At 44.8% G+C, this 14604-nt stretch overlaps 1 protein-coding gene across 6 annotated transcripts; it reads left to right on the top strand.

Moving 5' to 3' along the window:
• Nucleotides 1-3344: 3344 nt before the first annotated feature.
• On the top strand, nucleotides 3345-14595 carry SNN (stannin). 6 transcript variants are annotated; one of them, XM_075058775.1, is made up of 3 exons: nucleotides 3358-3448; nucleotides 5065-5192; nucleotides 11726-14595. In XM_075058775.1, the coding sequence occupies exon 3, from the start codon at nucleotides 11805-11807 to the stop codon at nucleotides 12066-12068; it is 264 nt and encodes an 87-aa protein (XP_074914876.1). In that variant the 5' UTR covers nucleotides 3358-3448; nucleotides 5065-5192; nucleotides 11726-11804; the 3' UTR covers nucleotides 12069-14595. The 6 variants fall into 6 exon arrangements, with proteins under 6 accessions (XP_074914880.1, XP_074914876.1, XP_074914874.1 ...); XM_075058773.1 differs by lacking the exon at nucleotides 3358-3448 and adding an exon at nucleotides 4017-4082; XM_075058774.1 differs by lacking the exon at nucleotides 3358-3448 and adding an exon at nucleotides 4834-4917.
• The last annotated feature ends 9 nt before the right edge of the window (nucleotides 14596-14604 follow it).

Here is a 14604-nt window from a genome sequence, read left to right as displayed (position 1 = left end):
TGGCATTTTTTCCTCTTTAACAATCCCTCTATAGACTTGCAAAACAGCTATTTCCAAGGAACAGTTAAAACACGCATAAGAAAATGTTCTGTGGGGACCAGTCTGTTTCCCTGATACACTTTCCAGGGTGCAAAGATGATTATTGAACACATTTTGCAGCAAGGAGTGCTATAAAACAACAGAAAATTGAACAGGTATTATAGGTGTAATATGTATCTCTTGCATATTTGTTGTCTTTCCAAGTGGGCATGGAGGAAGCACATGTTTTATTTTACTAGTTACCATTTCAGAAGCAACATATGCCCCTAAATAAAGGAACAAATATTGACGGTAACCATTCAAAGTTTAAAGTTAATGGATATACAAAGAATATACTTAGAGGACACAGGGTGTAACTGACAGAAGGAAACTCCAAAAAGAGGTACATTTAAAATAGCCACATCATCTATCTTGAAAGCTGTTGAAAGACAAGGAGAGTGTGAACTTGCAACAATGGAAACAAATTGTCTCTAACAAAATAAAATACAGGCAAATCTTAATCTGATCATGAATTTCTCTGACAATGGTATAGTCCCTGAAGATAAACCAAGGAATCTCTATAATTAGTAACGCTCTAAAGTCAACATTGCTGGAAACTATGCTAGTGGTCAGAGTAGCTCCAGCAGAGATCCAGATGACTGTGACAATGATTACAACTGACTCCAGAATTCTTCTGCAGATAATTCCCAGTGAAGTCAATAAGCATATGTAATGGTTTAAAATGTTGAGTGCTGTGACATGAAAACATCAAAGCAAGAGGCTATGCTTTAAATGATGGTATAAAATTCAGAAAATTGTTAAAACTGTTTATATAAGTTATGAATATTGGGGAAAAAATCTTATTGATAAGCTTATAATTCTTTTTTTCTAGGAAGAGAAAACTATCTCCTATACTAGCATGTTGTATGTTCACAGTTGTACATTACTTGTGCAGAGCTAAGGAGCAATAGTAAGTAAGTGAGAGGAAACTCAATTTTTCATCCCTAGCACAGCTGAGGACCATGTTGCTTGATTGCTTTAACTGAATCTGCCAGTATGCTTCACAAGCTCCTGGTAAAGTATGAAGTGGGTTCTTTCCGCTCCCCAACTCTGAGGATCAGAGGTCACTAGGGTCTTGCTGCTGCTATAGGCCTTGAGCATTAACCGGGGACAGGTGAAGGTGGCAAAGTAAGAGAAGCTTTTAAGCAATTCTGAAGGATTAATAGCCCTGTACTTTGTCCACAGCAGACTGGAAATTTCCCATGCTCTAAGCCTGTGCAGATCAGGCAGCCCATTTGCAAAGATAAGAAACTGATGTGAATGAACCCGCTTTGTTCTCTATGCAATTTACTAAATATGAATTACAAAATCACTGTAAAAAGTTTCTCAAAGGCAAAAACTTTTCAAATTATGCCCAAAGAGATTGCTGGTCTTCTCTTAAGGCGGTGCTATTACTGGATGGCTTTTACCAGTCAGCTCTGTCGTAATTGCGTTCACGCTTTTTGTACAGAAGGGCATGACCCTTCTCACTGAAGTGGATTAGGACACTCATATACAGTGGAGTCTATATCCATGGTTATGTAAGTAAAACAGGCATCTCCATAGTGATTCAAATATCTAAATGGGATTTAGACGTCTTATTAAAGTACTTGCCCAAAGGCTACCTCTGCATCTGCTTACTTGACAGAAAGATAAGTTACTGCCATGGCCAATATTGCTTGGCCAGACAATCCAGACCATTAGTTACTAACAGTGAAAATAACTCAGTCTCAGTGCTTGGTCTTCTACTTCCTTCCAAAAAGATTCTGAACATTTAAGGATGTGTTCAGTAGTACTTTATCATCTCTTCTACGGTGGCTGATGCATAAAGACAATAGAAACTGATGCTGTGCTACTCTCATTAGATCCAAAGCTTAAATAAAACATTCATTTTGCATTAAACAATGACTTTTCTAAAATGTTCTTAATTGGCTGTGGTATCTCAGGTATTTCATGCCACCATGCATTTTTCATTAAAAAAACCTACAAGATGGTATGCTTAGGGCAGTCTGTACTGTGAGACAGCTTCTCTGGTAATGCTGCAAACTGGCTAGATACAATTCAGGAGCAGTCCAGAGTTAACCTGTCAACTTAGGAAGGCTTCCTGAGACACCAAAATGTGTGAGCGGGGCTGTACAGCTCCCAGGGAAAAGATGGCTCATGTCTGGACATCAAGAGGATCAGGGGAGGTGAGGTATCCATCTGGGTACTGGGCCACATTTAGCTTTTAACTGAATGAGAATGGAAAGGGACAATGCACTTAGGATTTTCACGTGCTCATGGTGGACACTGCGTTAATGCAAGGAAAAATTACTTTTACTCCCTATAAAAGTGTGCGTGATTGTGCTGGTTTTGGCTGGGGTAGAGTTAATTTTCTTCATGGTAGTTAGTACGGGGCTATGTTTTGGATTTGTGCTGAAAACAGTGTTGATAACACAGGGATGTTTTAGCTATTGCTGAGCAGTGCTCACACAGAGCCAAAGCCTTTTCTGCTTCTCCCCAAACCCCACCAGCGAGGAGGCTGGGGGGGCACAAGGAGTTGGAGGGGACACAGCCGGGACAGCTGACCCCAACTGACCCAAGGGATATTCCAGACCATAGGACGTCATGCTCAGTATATAAAGCTGGGGAAGAAGAAGGAAGGGGGGGATGTTCAGAGTGATGGTGTTTGTCTTCCCAAGTCCCCATTAGGTGTGATGGAGCCCGGCTTTCCTGGAGATGGCTGAACACCTGCCTGCCCATGGGAAGGAGTGAATGAATTGTTTTGCTTTCCTTGCATGCATGGCTTTTGCTTTACCTGTTAAACTGTCTTTGTCTCAGCCCACGAGTTTTCTCACTTTTACTCTTGATTCTCTCCCCCATCCCACTGGGGTGGGATAGTGAGCGAGTGGCTGTGTGGGGCTTAGTTGCCCGCTGGGGTTAAACCATGACAATGATATAAACCAGCATCTATATTGTAAAACAGGTGTTTATGTAAGTCATGGTACCTTCTGAACTTGATCTTCTGTCAGAGTCTATTCCCTCAAAACTCCTTTTGCCAGAATTAAGACTTTACATGAACTCAAACAAGTTGGGGTCTGTTTTACCAGCAGCTGTACCCCGTCAGAGGAGCTGCAGTACTCCGTCACCTTTTCGCTCCCTGGCATCAGTAAGGACCAACTTCAGCGGAAGGGTGACAAAACCCTGCATTGGGCAACTTCCTAACGCGCTTACAGTTACGGCACGACTGCGGGGTGAATTACTAAATATAGTGGACGTTACCGGGAATGAGATCATACTAGACGTTGGAGAGAGAAGACCTCAGAGTCAGGGAGGCCTGTCACGCTGTCTGCACCGAGCCTGGGCCGGCGGGTGGCTGTCAGCGCTCACCAAGCACCGCGGCGGCTCTGAGGTGGGCTCGGCAGTAACGGCACCGTCGCCGTATTGCTGCACGGAGAGTCGAGAAAGGGCCTCTTGCGGGGTGCAGGCGGTAGCCGAGGGGAGCGCGGGGGCCGGGACAGAGACGCCTGCCACCCTCAGTCCCTTCGCGGGGTGGGGGGGCTGCGGGGCTGCCCAGCGCGGGCGGCTTCTTCCCGCCCGGCCGCGGCTCCCTCACGCCCTCGCCTCGCCGCCGGGCAGGGCTGAGGCGGCCGAGGGCGGCGGCGGGAAGGGGCGCGCCCCCTCAGGGGAGCCCTTGACCTCAGCTGCGCCTTCCTCGGCCCCCCCGGCCCCGCTCGCCGAGACCCGCCAACCCCTCACGGGGCGAGGCGGGCCTGCCGCTCCGCCGCCGCGGCCAGGGAGCGGGAGCGGAGCGGAGAAGAGGGGAGGAGAGGGGAGGGGAGGGGAGGGCCGAGCAGCCGCCGCCGCCGCCGCCCCGCCCGTCAGCTGTTGCTGGCCGGGCCCTGCGCGCCGGGCGCCGATTGGCCGCCGCGCGGCGCCGCCCGGCCCCCGATATAAGGCGGCGCGGGCGGGGAAGGAGCTGTCGCGCCCGCGGTGGCGTCGGTGGGTGCGCCGCGGGACGGGGAGCGGCGGGGCCGCGGCGGACGGTGAGCGCCTGGAGGGGGGTTGTGGCCGGGTGGATCCCGGCGGGAGGCGGCTCGGCTCGGCCGGGCGCCGCGCGGGGGGCCCGAGTGCTCGCGTGGGGGGCTCGGGCCGTGCCGTGAGCCGGGGCGGGGGCCGCGCCTCGGGGAGGGTCCCGCGCTGGGGCGGCGGCCGGAGCCTCGGGAGCAGCGGAGGGGCCGCCCGTGCTTTGCCGGGCCGCCCCCTTCCCGGGCGCCGCCGCCGCGGCGGAGCCGCTCTTTGTGTCTGCGGCGGCCCGGCGGGAGGGCTCGGCGCCCGGGCGGCGGCGGGCTCCGCGCCGGCCCTGCCTCGCTCCCGAGCGGTGCTGGGGCGCCCCGCAGGCCTCGGGCGGGCCGCGGAGGAGGGCGGCTCGGGGCTCCCCCGGCCCGGGAGGCGGCTCTGCCCCGTCCTCCCGAGCGGGCCCGCCCGGGGGCTCGGCGCCCTTCTCCCGGCGCGGTTGCCGCCGCCGTGCTGCGGGCACGAGGCGATGCCTCACGGCTCGTGGGCGGCAGCTCGGGGTGGGCGCCGGCCGCGCCCGCTGCCGGCGGGGTGGGCTCCTCTCGGCCGGAGCGGCCCGTCCCCGGGCTTAGCGGCGGGAGGTCCGAACTGGCCGCGACGTCGGCGGTCCTGGGAGCCCGCGGTAACGCGAGTTGTTCAAAACGACTCTCGTTCCTTCCTCCGAGCGGCCGCCGCGTCCCGTGCTGTCTCGCGCTCTTCCTCTTCCTGGCGTGAATGCAGGTGTAGACATCTGTCAGTAGACGCTGCTTTTGGTAGACCTAAAGAGCTCGGAACAACTCGTAAGGCTCTTGCCTTGATTAGCAGGTAGGCGAAACGGTATCGGGTCTTCCTTCCCTGAGTGCCTGTGCCAGGAGCTCGTGGTTGGGCATGGTTACGTAACTCTGGAACGCCAAGAGCAGAAGGGACTCGGGATGCGGAGCATCTAGAGACCAATGTGATCCCTCTCCACAGGGGAGGAGCGAGGAGGAAGACTTGCCAGACAAGATCCAAAACCAGTGTGACCTTCACTTTTCTAATAAGGGGATTTGGAAACTGAGTAGAGGATTCCTAGCCTGAGCTCTTGAGCTACCCCGGTACAGGTATGTGATAGACTTCTGGGGTACTTGCAGTCTGAAGATTTGAGCTGAGTATAAAATCTGCTTGAATATCAGAAATGTATGGGTGCTATCTAGCTGCTGTTAGATAGCACCCATATAGCTGTTGGATATCTAGCCATTAAAAAACCCCAAACCATACATCTGGAGAACTACCTTGAATGTGTAAATAGAAAAAGTTTTTTTATCAGCAAACTTAATGTTGCCATCTCAGCAATTTTTCTAATATATCAAGAATTAAGTTATGCCACAGGAAATACACAGCATGTTACTTCTGATACTGGAATGTCAGAAGTGACCTTGTTATCTTATCAGGACAGACCTCTCATTAGAGCTTCATGTAGATGTGACACTGAGAAATACAAATCTAGAGTGTGACAAATGCTTTGCCAGCCATGCGATTGCCTCTGAAGCAAACATGCTCTTAACATTAGAAACCTGATTCTAGTTCTGCATGAACTGGCTGACTTGCCTGATGGGCAGTTACAGTGTAAACCTATTCTACTTGCTGTTCTGCTGAGAAGGTCTGCCTATTCTTGAATTTGTGTCACTGTCTGGGAAACTTCCTAAATTGCTGCTCCCTTCTCTTCATCTTACTGTCTTCTGTAAAATAATAACTTCTGTGTGATTTAGCTTGGTGTAAAGCTCTGAAAGTGATTCCTGATTAAGCGTAAGGTACTACTACACCTCATGCAGAAACTAACTGCTGTTCCAGACAATGCTGTTCGGTATTGTTTTTCATTCTTGTGTTTCTAACAGTTGCTTGAATGCCAAGTTGTTGGAAGACTGTCCCTAACTAATTAGCCACAGAAAGGCCTTTTTTAGCTGCCTTCCCTGCTCTTCTGTTCCTTATCACAAATATAATAAGGGTTGGGAGGAGAAGATTTGCATTGAAGGCTTTTACTAAACACCTCCCTGCTTCTAAAATAGCCTCTGGCCAAGCCCCAGTTTGTGCAAGATAATTTGGCTTTATCAGAAAGAGGTGCCATTAACTGGAGTTAATTAAGAATAACAGTGATCCTCCTTTTTTTGGAAGTGGTGAAGCCTGAGCACTCTTGTATTGTAAAGGCCTAATTCTCTATGGCTGGGTAGCATGGGTGCTGTATGCACTTGTGTGCCAGTGGTAGAATTACAGCTCTGATTTTCCCCAGAGGGTTTTCCCCTCATCTCCCATTGGCAATAAGGATGGTCTTGTGAAGAGTATGCAGCATTCCTCAGAAGTAATCTTACTGGCACATACAAGAAAAAGCTTTTTTCTCAGTTAGTAGCATGTAGTGCAAGCTGTTGTTACTTTGCCTTTTAAAGGTCTTAACATGGAGGCTTTTTAACTAAGCAGTCATTACTAAATCTTTTTATTTTTAAACTGAAGTCCTCTGGTAGTTTTATTCTCATTTCCTTTGCCCTGCCCCATTCAACTTACTTTAGGTGAAATACTGTAATAGAAGGTATACCTCCTACCTTTACCCCCAAACCCAAAAAAAACAAAGCCTAAAGACTTAACACTTGCACCTTGAACATAACTGCTTGAGGACTTTGGTATATTTGGGTGAACTATAGTAGATCTGCTTTTAAGCCTCTTCATACAGCGTACAGCTTTGGCATAATAGCAGTATTTCTTTTCAGAAACATGCCTGCAGGCATTAACGATAGTGAGCTTAGCAGCAGAATACCTATAATCATTAAAAACTTGGTTTAGAAACTAATGCCAGCCTTGCATTGAATTTGTCCTCTAGCAGCCTTCTGCAATTTAAACTGCCTTTTTGTTTGTCCTTTACTTACAGCTTCTGAATTGGATAAAAGAAAAACAAACCAAAACAAACCAAAAACAATTTAAAAAATGAAGTTCTGTATAGAAGCTGGTATTAGGCAAAAAAGAAAAGAAGCTGTTATTTATGGAAAACTAGTTTATAGCTGATGTTTTCACTGCTTGATTGCTGTAAGAACTGAGGCTATTTGCAGTTCCCACCAGTAAATCTGACTAATCTTGCTAATGAGTAAATATGCTAAGATGCTTGCTTTGATAGCAAGCCTGGTGGGAAGGGACATAGCACTAGAAGTGCCACCAAGTATATATGGATGGTGTTAGCAATCCCTTTGAAGATCAGGAATTTACAGCTTTTGATATCTTGCAGTAAAAGTGATAAAGTAAGTCAGTGCTGCTCCTGGTATGCTCATGGGCTTTTTTTAGCTCAGGCATGCTTTAAGGGAAAAGTGAGTCTCAAAGCTAGTTGTAATCTCATTTAGATCAATTTAAGTGGATCTACAGAATGCGGTATTTCTCCCATCAAGAAGTGGACTGTGAAGACAGCTAAATCTTGATTTCAATCAGTTGCTGGTGGAAAGAGTAGTGAGGTTGGAGTTCTGTGTCTAGAAAACAATGCAGAAACCAAAGGCCTCTCTGGTAGTTCTTACTAATATAGTTACAACATGCAAATATACTGTGCAAAGGACAGAATTAAGGCTGCAGGGGAGCTTTAGCTCTAGGTATACAGTGACCTAAAGCCAGAAAAATAGCAGCATGAGTTAGCAACAACACTGTAGCTTTTGGTGCCAGAACACTGCAGGTGTTTGAAACAAAACTATCCAAAGCTAATAGAGTAACAGTGCTACCATCCCAGTTACTATCATGCACCATTAACTAGCTGGTTGTGCCACTGTAAATTTGTACAGATGCTTAATACCTGACTTTATATAAGGTGCTGGCTCCAGACTCCTTGAGTGAGAAGAGGATATGCCTGCAGAAGGAATGACTTCTACACTTTACATTTATCTCATTGAGAAGTGGAGTTGAAGTGCTTTGAGAAAGTGACCTTGAATTCTGTCTAGTTGTCCTTTCCCTAGAAGGGGAATGTCTGTGGAATAATCTTTCTGAAGATAAGTAGGCTTGTTTTCTCCTACAACTCTTAGCATTAACTATGGTATGGCGCAAAGATGTGAGGAGCTTTCCAAATAGAAGCTAGAAAGGGCTTCTTGATGCACACTGATTATCTTGACAGTATTAATGTGAGATAGCACTTGTTTCTGTGCCTAGAGAAAGGCAACTTACTGGGTAGTGCATCCAGAGGAAGTAGTGCTCTTTTCTGTCCCAGAGATCAAACTGATGCAGATCCTTTGAATTTTTAATCAAATAAAAAAGCATTCAGAATTTTAAAGGTAAAAACCTATGGAATTGGCCAAGAAAGATCTTTAAGAAGAATCCGTAGGTTGCTGTGTTGCACTCTGATTTACCCTTATTAAACAACTTCCAGTCCAAATTTGTCTTGTGCATCCTGGAGGTCCTAGTTCTCTATCTCTAACACTTTCTACCTTGCCATATCAAAGCCAAATCACTTGAGACACAGGAGAGCCTAACTCGGCTGGAACTTTCTAGTGTAAACAGAGTGAGCATTCATGTAAAACATCCTGCCTCAAGGACAGGTCCTATTCTGGTCTGTTTATATCTACTACTGTTAACATCTCAGTTGTCTTAAGAGCTGTTCTAGTTAGTTGGTGATAATAAATACAAGTGACCCCTTAGACTGGAAGGATGAGTCTGATAATATTCTTCATTGTGTGTAAACTTAAGAGCAAGACTTCAAGAAAAGATGATCTCCCAGCTGTTAAATCTGTCCTTTTGTAAAAGATTAATGTGAACTTATTCTAGAAGGAGCTGTCATGACTAAGCTGAGTTGATGTGCTAGAGCAGAAGAAAAAGAAACAAAGCTATTGTACCCAAAGTAATCAGCATGTTCTTCCTGGCCAGCTCTGCACCTTGAAACTCTCTACTTATGCTCCTGACTGGCATCTGCTGTAGAACTTCATATATTTGAGAAGCATCAGCTGTGTGGGAGTTGCCAGTGACTGAAGTCACCCACTCATGGAGTGCATGTGGGCCCGCAAGGTTCTTCCCAGTGTCTGCTGAGAAATAAGACTGATGGAGACTTGGGTCTGATCTTTGTATAGTTTAACATCAGGATTTTTCCAAAAGGTGGATGTAGGGGTTAAATTGCTTCACAACTTCAAGCAAGCAGTAGCAGTGTTATTAAGCAGTAATTGTGGTGTTAAACAGAAGTGGCCAAGAATAGTAAATAAGAAAGTACTATACAGCTCTTCCCACAAGGACAGCAATAAATGCCTACCTCTCATAACTCCTCTGAACTGCTCCTGTGCATTCTTTGTTCTGAGAAAGCACCTTCCCAAACAGTGGACTTCCTGGTCCAGCTGTACTCCTCAGGATCCCAGAAGAAATGGGAATGGCAAGAGCCCAGTGTGTAACCTGATGAGAGAAAGCCTTGTCTCAAGCAGAGGTCTGCACCCTTAAAGAGCCCTGTTTCTCCCTCAAACAGGAACTTGCAGACCTGCCTGTGTTTTCCAGATCAAACTGAAACCATTGCGTTGTTTAATTCTCATGTAAGGTTATGTGGAGCACCAAACTGCTGTAGAGAAACAGTGCTAGTAGGTTGTCACTGCTGCTAGCAGTTGTGCAAGCTGCAGAAGAGGGCTTAATGTGGACATGCAGTGCCTGCATGAGAGGCAAGGTAAACCATCTTTTATGCTGATGCTGTACTGTTGTGGCTAGATCAAAGTGCTGCAGTTCAGACATGCCCTGAACTACATGAAAGTCACTCTTAATCACCCTCAGCTGATCACGCTGTGTTGAATAAGCATTGCAGAACCAAGATGATCATGACAAAAATTGTACACATCTCTGCTGAGGGTGTGTGGTGTGATTTGTTTTGTTTTCCTTACCGGGGCAACACTTGGGTCTGCAGGACTTAGTTGGTACACTACAAGCTGTTGGTTGCTGTAGTTTACAGGGCTGGAAATGTAGCCAGTGTGCAAGTTAGTTATGTGACACTGGACCCTAGTGACGCTCATGTTGAACTTCTCTTTAGTGGATGTGTCCTTGCTGAAATGGCTATGTGGCAGTGTGTGTGTGTCTGCCGTTCCATGAGATGTTAGGGAATAAACTTAGTCTCTAACTTGAGTCCTGTTGGTGAAGATACTGCACTGTAACTGCCTTGACTCATGTTGAAATGCTGATGAGAATTCAAGTGCAGTGGATAACACAATAAGCTAATGCTTCTGGCTCAAGGTCATTTAAGACTGACTTCTCCCGAGGGGTTTGTATGAAGATGCTGCTGTTGCAGCTGAGAGACTGCAACAAGGATGGTGAGGAAGAGCCTTTCCGGGAATGGTATGTGGCTCTCGATAGACCTGCCCTTACAGCAGCCAGAAGATATTCCTGTTAATACATTGCCAGTCAGTGGCTACATGGCAGCTGAAATGCACACATTGTTCTGCACTTGCAGGTGGCCTTAGAACCACTACAGACTCTATCTGTTGTACCTGAAATTGTAGTATAGAGCCCTAACCTGATTCCTACAGCAGTACAGAGCTCCTGGGTAGGACTGGTTCTGGTCTCTACTAAAGTCTTCCATGAGTTTCTGTCTTGTTAAAGAGCTAGGGCAGTAGGAAGGGAAGACTTTGTCTTATGTCCCAGTTGAAGTGGAGTAATGTAAAGCTACCAGCTTTGTTAACAATAACTTTGAAATTTAAGGCAAGGATCACGTGACCCCTTAAATAGTGTTGTGAATTTGGAAGTGCAAGTAGCAAAAGACAGTCTATATTTTTCATCCTGCCAAAACTCTGCAGCAGACTAAGGAAGTCTTGCAGCTCCTCCTCTTGCCCATTTTCCTGCCTGCTGCCTCTGTTCCAATTTCAGCTGCAGTCCTAACATGCTACCTTGCTCTTGTGGTATGAAAGCCAGTAAGAGGAGCAGCATGTTAAAATAATGATCTTCCCTTTGTGTTTTATTAGTCTTCAATAAATCTAGCTCTACCTGCTTCTTATGAAAAATGCATATAAAGCAACATCTGTTGTTTTATCAGCTCAACGGACAACCAATTAATTACCATAGCCAACCCTTCTAAACAGACCAGTGTTATGGACAGGCTTATAGTAATGCATTAGCGTAGCAATTACCTTTGCAATTAGCTTACCAATCCTGGAACTGTTAGTATGTAGGAAGGATGTTTGTAAATTAAAATTTTTAAAAAGGCCAGACTTCCAACTCTCAAATATACTGTTTCTGTAGGATTCCTTTAGGAAAACTAAAGGTAGCTGAATTGCTACCTTGTGTATTTGAGAGCTCACCCATGATTTAGCATTTGCATTAAATAGTCTTAAATTTCTCTATACTAAACTATGTAACTTCCATATAGTCTATTATGTGTTTGTGTCTTGACTCATCTTCTGTCTCCTATTAAAATTGTTAACTTAGCAGGCTGACCATGTGCTATCTTGACAAGCATGTCAAGAGTTGAAGTAAGTTTAGCTTTCATTTGCTTTAGTGTGATGTAGAAACCAGTTTGAAGAAATAGCTTAAAATGAGTAAGAACTGTAGGAGTGTGAGAAGCTCAAAGCACTGAATGCAAGAGGGTCATGTGCCATTGTGAAGGATACCAACCATGAATACAATGTTGCTGAATATGGTAGAACTGCACAACTTCATTAAGTGTCTATTTTTTGCACTGCAGGAGTTTGAAGATGCAGCAAGCCTGACAGTGAGGACAGAAGAATCTCCTTAAAGAAGTGGGACAATCTGAAATATTGACCATGTCTATTATGGATCATAGCCCCACCACTGGAGTGGTGACTGTTATTGTTATTTTGATTGCTATTGCGGCTCTTGGTGCCTTGATACTGGGCTGCTGGTGTTACCTGCGTCTGCAAAGGATCAGCCAGTCTGAAGATGAGGAAAGCATTGTGGGTGAAGGAGAAACCAAAGAGCCCTTTCTTCTGGTGCAGTACTCTGCTAAAGGACCTTGTGTAGAGAGGAAAGCTAAGCTAACTCCAAATGGCACAGAGGTACATAGCTAACTTGGAGCAACACATGTATATGGACTCTGCTTATAATGTGTGTAACCAGCAGAAGAATCCCTATACTGTGAAGAACCTGGTCACATGCATACTACTCATCAGAAAACACTCTGATGAGGATTAAATAAGCTTTTTTTGCAACTGCATGCACTGAGAAGTTGCACTTTGCATCAGCTGTGTATCCTAATTCCTCTATGACAGGAGCTGACTCACCTGGCATAATGTCCATTGCTGGCAATGGATGCAGGGATATATTGGTGTGAAGAGACTACTAGTGTTTTTTGTTACTTGAATGTTTAGCTGAGCCTATTTTGATGGAGCTACTACTGTAATGTGAACTAATTTACAACTGTGAACTGTAAATAGGCTGCCAGAAGCTTTCTGCTTTGAGTTCCACAGCATATGGGGAACAATATGATGCAATTGTACATACCACACAAGGGGACTCCTGAACCACAACTGTAGATGGGATTCCAGACCTTCAGAACCAGATCTGCAGTTAAAGCTTGCTTTGCTACTAACTTGAGTGCGCAGCCATAAATTCAAAACTCCTACTCTTAACAGTTTATTGGACTGATACAGAATGCTTTCTTTGCAAAGAATGTATAAGCCTTCAGTAACATGTTGAGGGAGGAAACACAGGAGCTACAAGAAAGGAATCGATTTCTTTTAGTTGCAGCTAGGTAGGTTAAGCTTTTGGCTGCTACAACTGAGTTCTCTAACTATGTAGCTACTGCAAGGAAACTGCCATTTTGATGGATTCCAACCTGGGAACTAATGATGGATACTGAACCCTCAGGGGTGGTCCAGAAGGTTTCCAGGAGTTTGAAATGGCAGTAGAGCAGGCTCTTCTCTTCTGTAGGTCTGCATGCTGAAACTGCAGAAGTGGTTACTTACTAAAACTGGCATAAGTGCAACTAATATGAATTTTTCCTAGAACCCCTGTTTGTGTACTTAGCAGTTAGGGTATATGTTAACAGCCTGTTGTAAAAAGGCATTTTAGTCTACAGTCAACTATAGAATTCAGTTAATGTATCTTGTAGATAACTCTCTTGATTTAACTGTACTACTACAAGATAAGTTTCAGTCTTTCCTACAAAAACAAATGTTGATATGGGGAAGGCAGATTGCTAATCAGTTTGTAAAAGTTTTTAGCTAGCAATGGCAAAGTCCTTCCAAAAAGGACATCCCTTCTGTGTCCTGCTCTGTGCTATAGTTCAGCTATAGGAACTGTAGAAAGATGTGTTAAACAGGGAGTGCTGGACCTCAAAGGTTTGGGGGGAGGAGATGGGGCAGAAAGGGGAGGAGAAGGAACAACACTGAGCCACCAATGGCAGCTTACATATTCTAAAACTCTTAGGGTAGGCATACATGCTTTGAGGCCACTGACCTATTTTCTGTTACTTTATACATAGCTTCCTTTGCCTACTGAAATTTTTAAACACTTAATTGCCTAGGAGGGGGGAAAAAAAAAAAGCTACTGTAAGTCTTTTCCCTGAGATAAGTTACAAATAATGAAGTCCAAGTTCTTCAGCTCTATAGGAAGCATTAGACTTGCTTCTTGTACCTGTATATATGGAATAACTAAGTAATATAGGTCTAGCAAATGTGCTTGAGAATTGTAACTATATGCAAGACAATAATGGCCTAGGCAAAAAGTCTTGTCTGTTTCTTCTACAGTAAATGTTGACTTGCATTTTAGTTCAATATTTGCCTTTTTTTTTTTAACCTGAAGGCTGTAATTTGAAGCAAAACTAATGCTCTCAGTAGGAAAAAGCTCCTGCTGTTGCCTCTTGAGTACAATATGGGGTACAGATGATAGAGGGCTATAGTTACACTGGTACATGCTTTTTTTTTTAAGATACTAGTCTCATGAGACTTGCATGTATACCCAGACCTATACACTTAAAACTGCTGCATTCTAGACCTTTTGCAAATCAAGGAGAAAAGGATTAGTTCAGTAAGACTTTCTTTAGTTTCTAGTAGAGAACAGTTCACACATGGCTCTTGCAGATTTCAAGACAGTCAGACAACTGGTATACAAAAGTGATACAAAGTGGTGAAGTTCTAGAACAGAATAGTTGTAGCAAGATGACTTTGTCCATTCAAGTTTACTGATTACACAGATAAAGCATCTCCATTTTAATTCAGCAGAGAATGCAGTGTAAAGGGCAAACTTCAGAAATTATGGAAAAGTATAAATCAAAGGTCTAATTTCTCTTCCAGCAGCTGTAAGAGAAAGCCAGTAAAAAAACCCTGGTCCTTAGTCAGAGGTGCTGCACACTGTTGCCCCTAAAATTCAGCATCTTTAAGTTCAATGGATAGGTGTTTGTAAGTTAGTGCAATAGTAAAGTGCAGAAAGTGTTTTCCATTCTCCTCTTCTCTTTAGATGTGGGTATCTACTAAGTTGTTCAAGTATACAAAAATATTCCATTTGATTTTTCTTTTTTTAGATCATGTGGGGGAAGAAGTCTTTATTTACAATGAATTTCAATAAAATTTGCATAAATACCTACCCAATACTGCATCATTTGAC

This window comes from Buteo buteo, chromosome 27 (assembly GCF_964188355.1).
Source record: "Buteo buteo chromosome 27, bButBut1.hap1.1, whole genome shotgun sequence".
Lineage (NCBI taxonomy): Eukaryota > Metazoa > Chordata > Aves > Accipitriformes > Accipitridae > Buteo > Buteo buteo.
The sequence above is the reverse complement of the archived record's forward strand: the minus strand, read 5'-3'. Positions and strand labels throughout refer to the sequence as shown.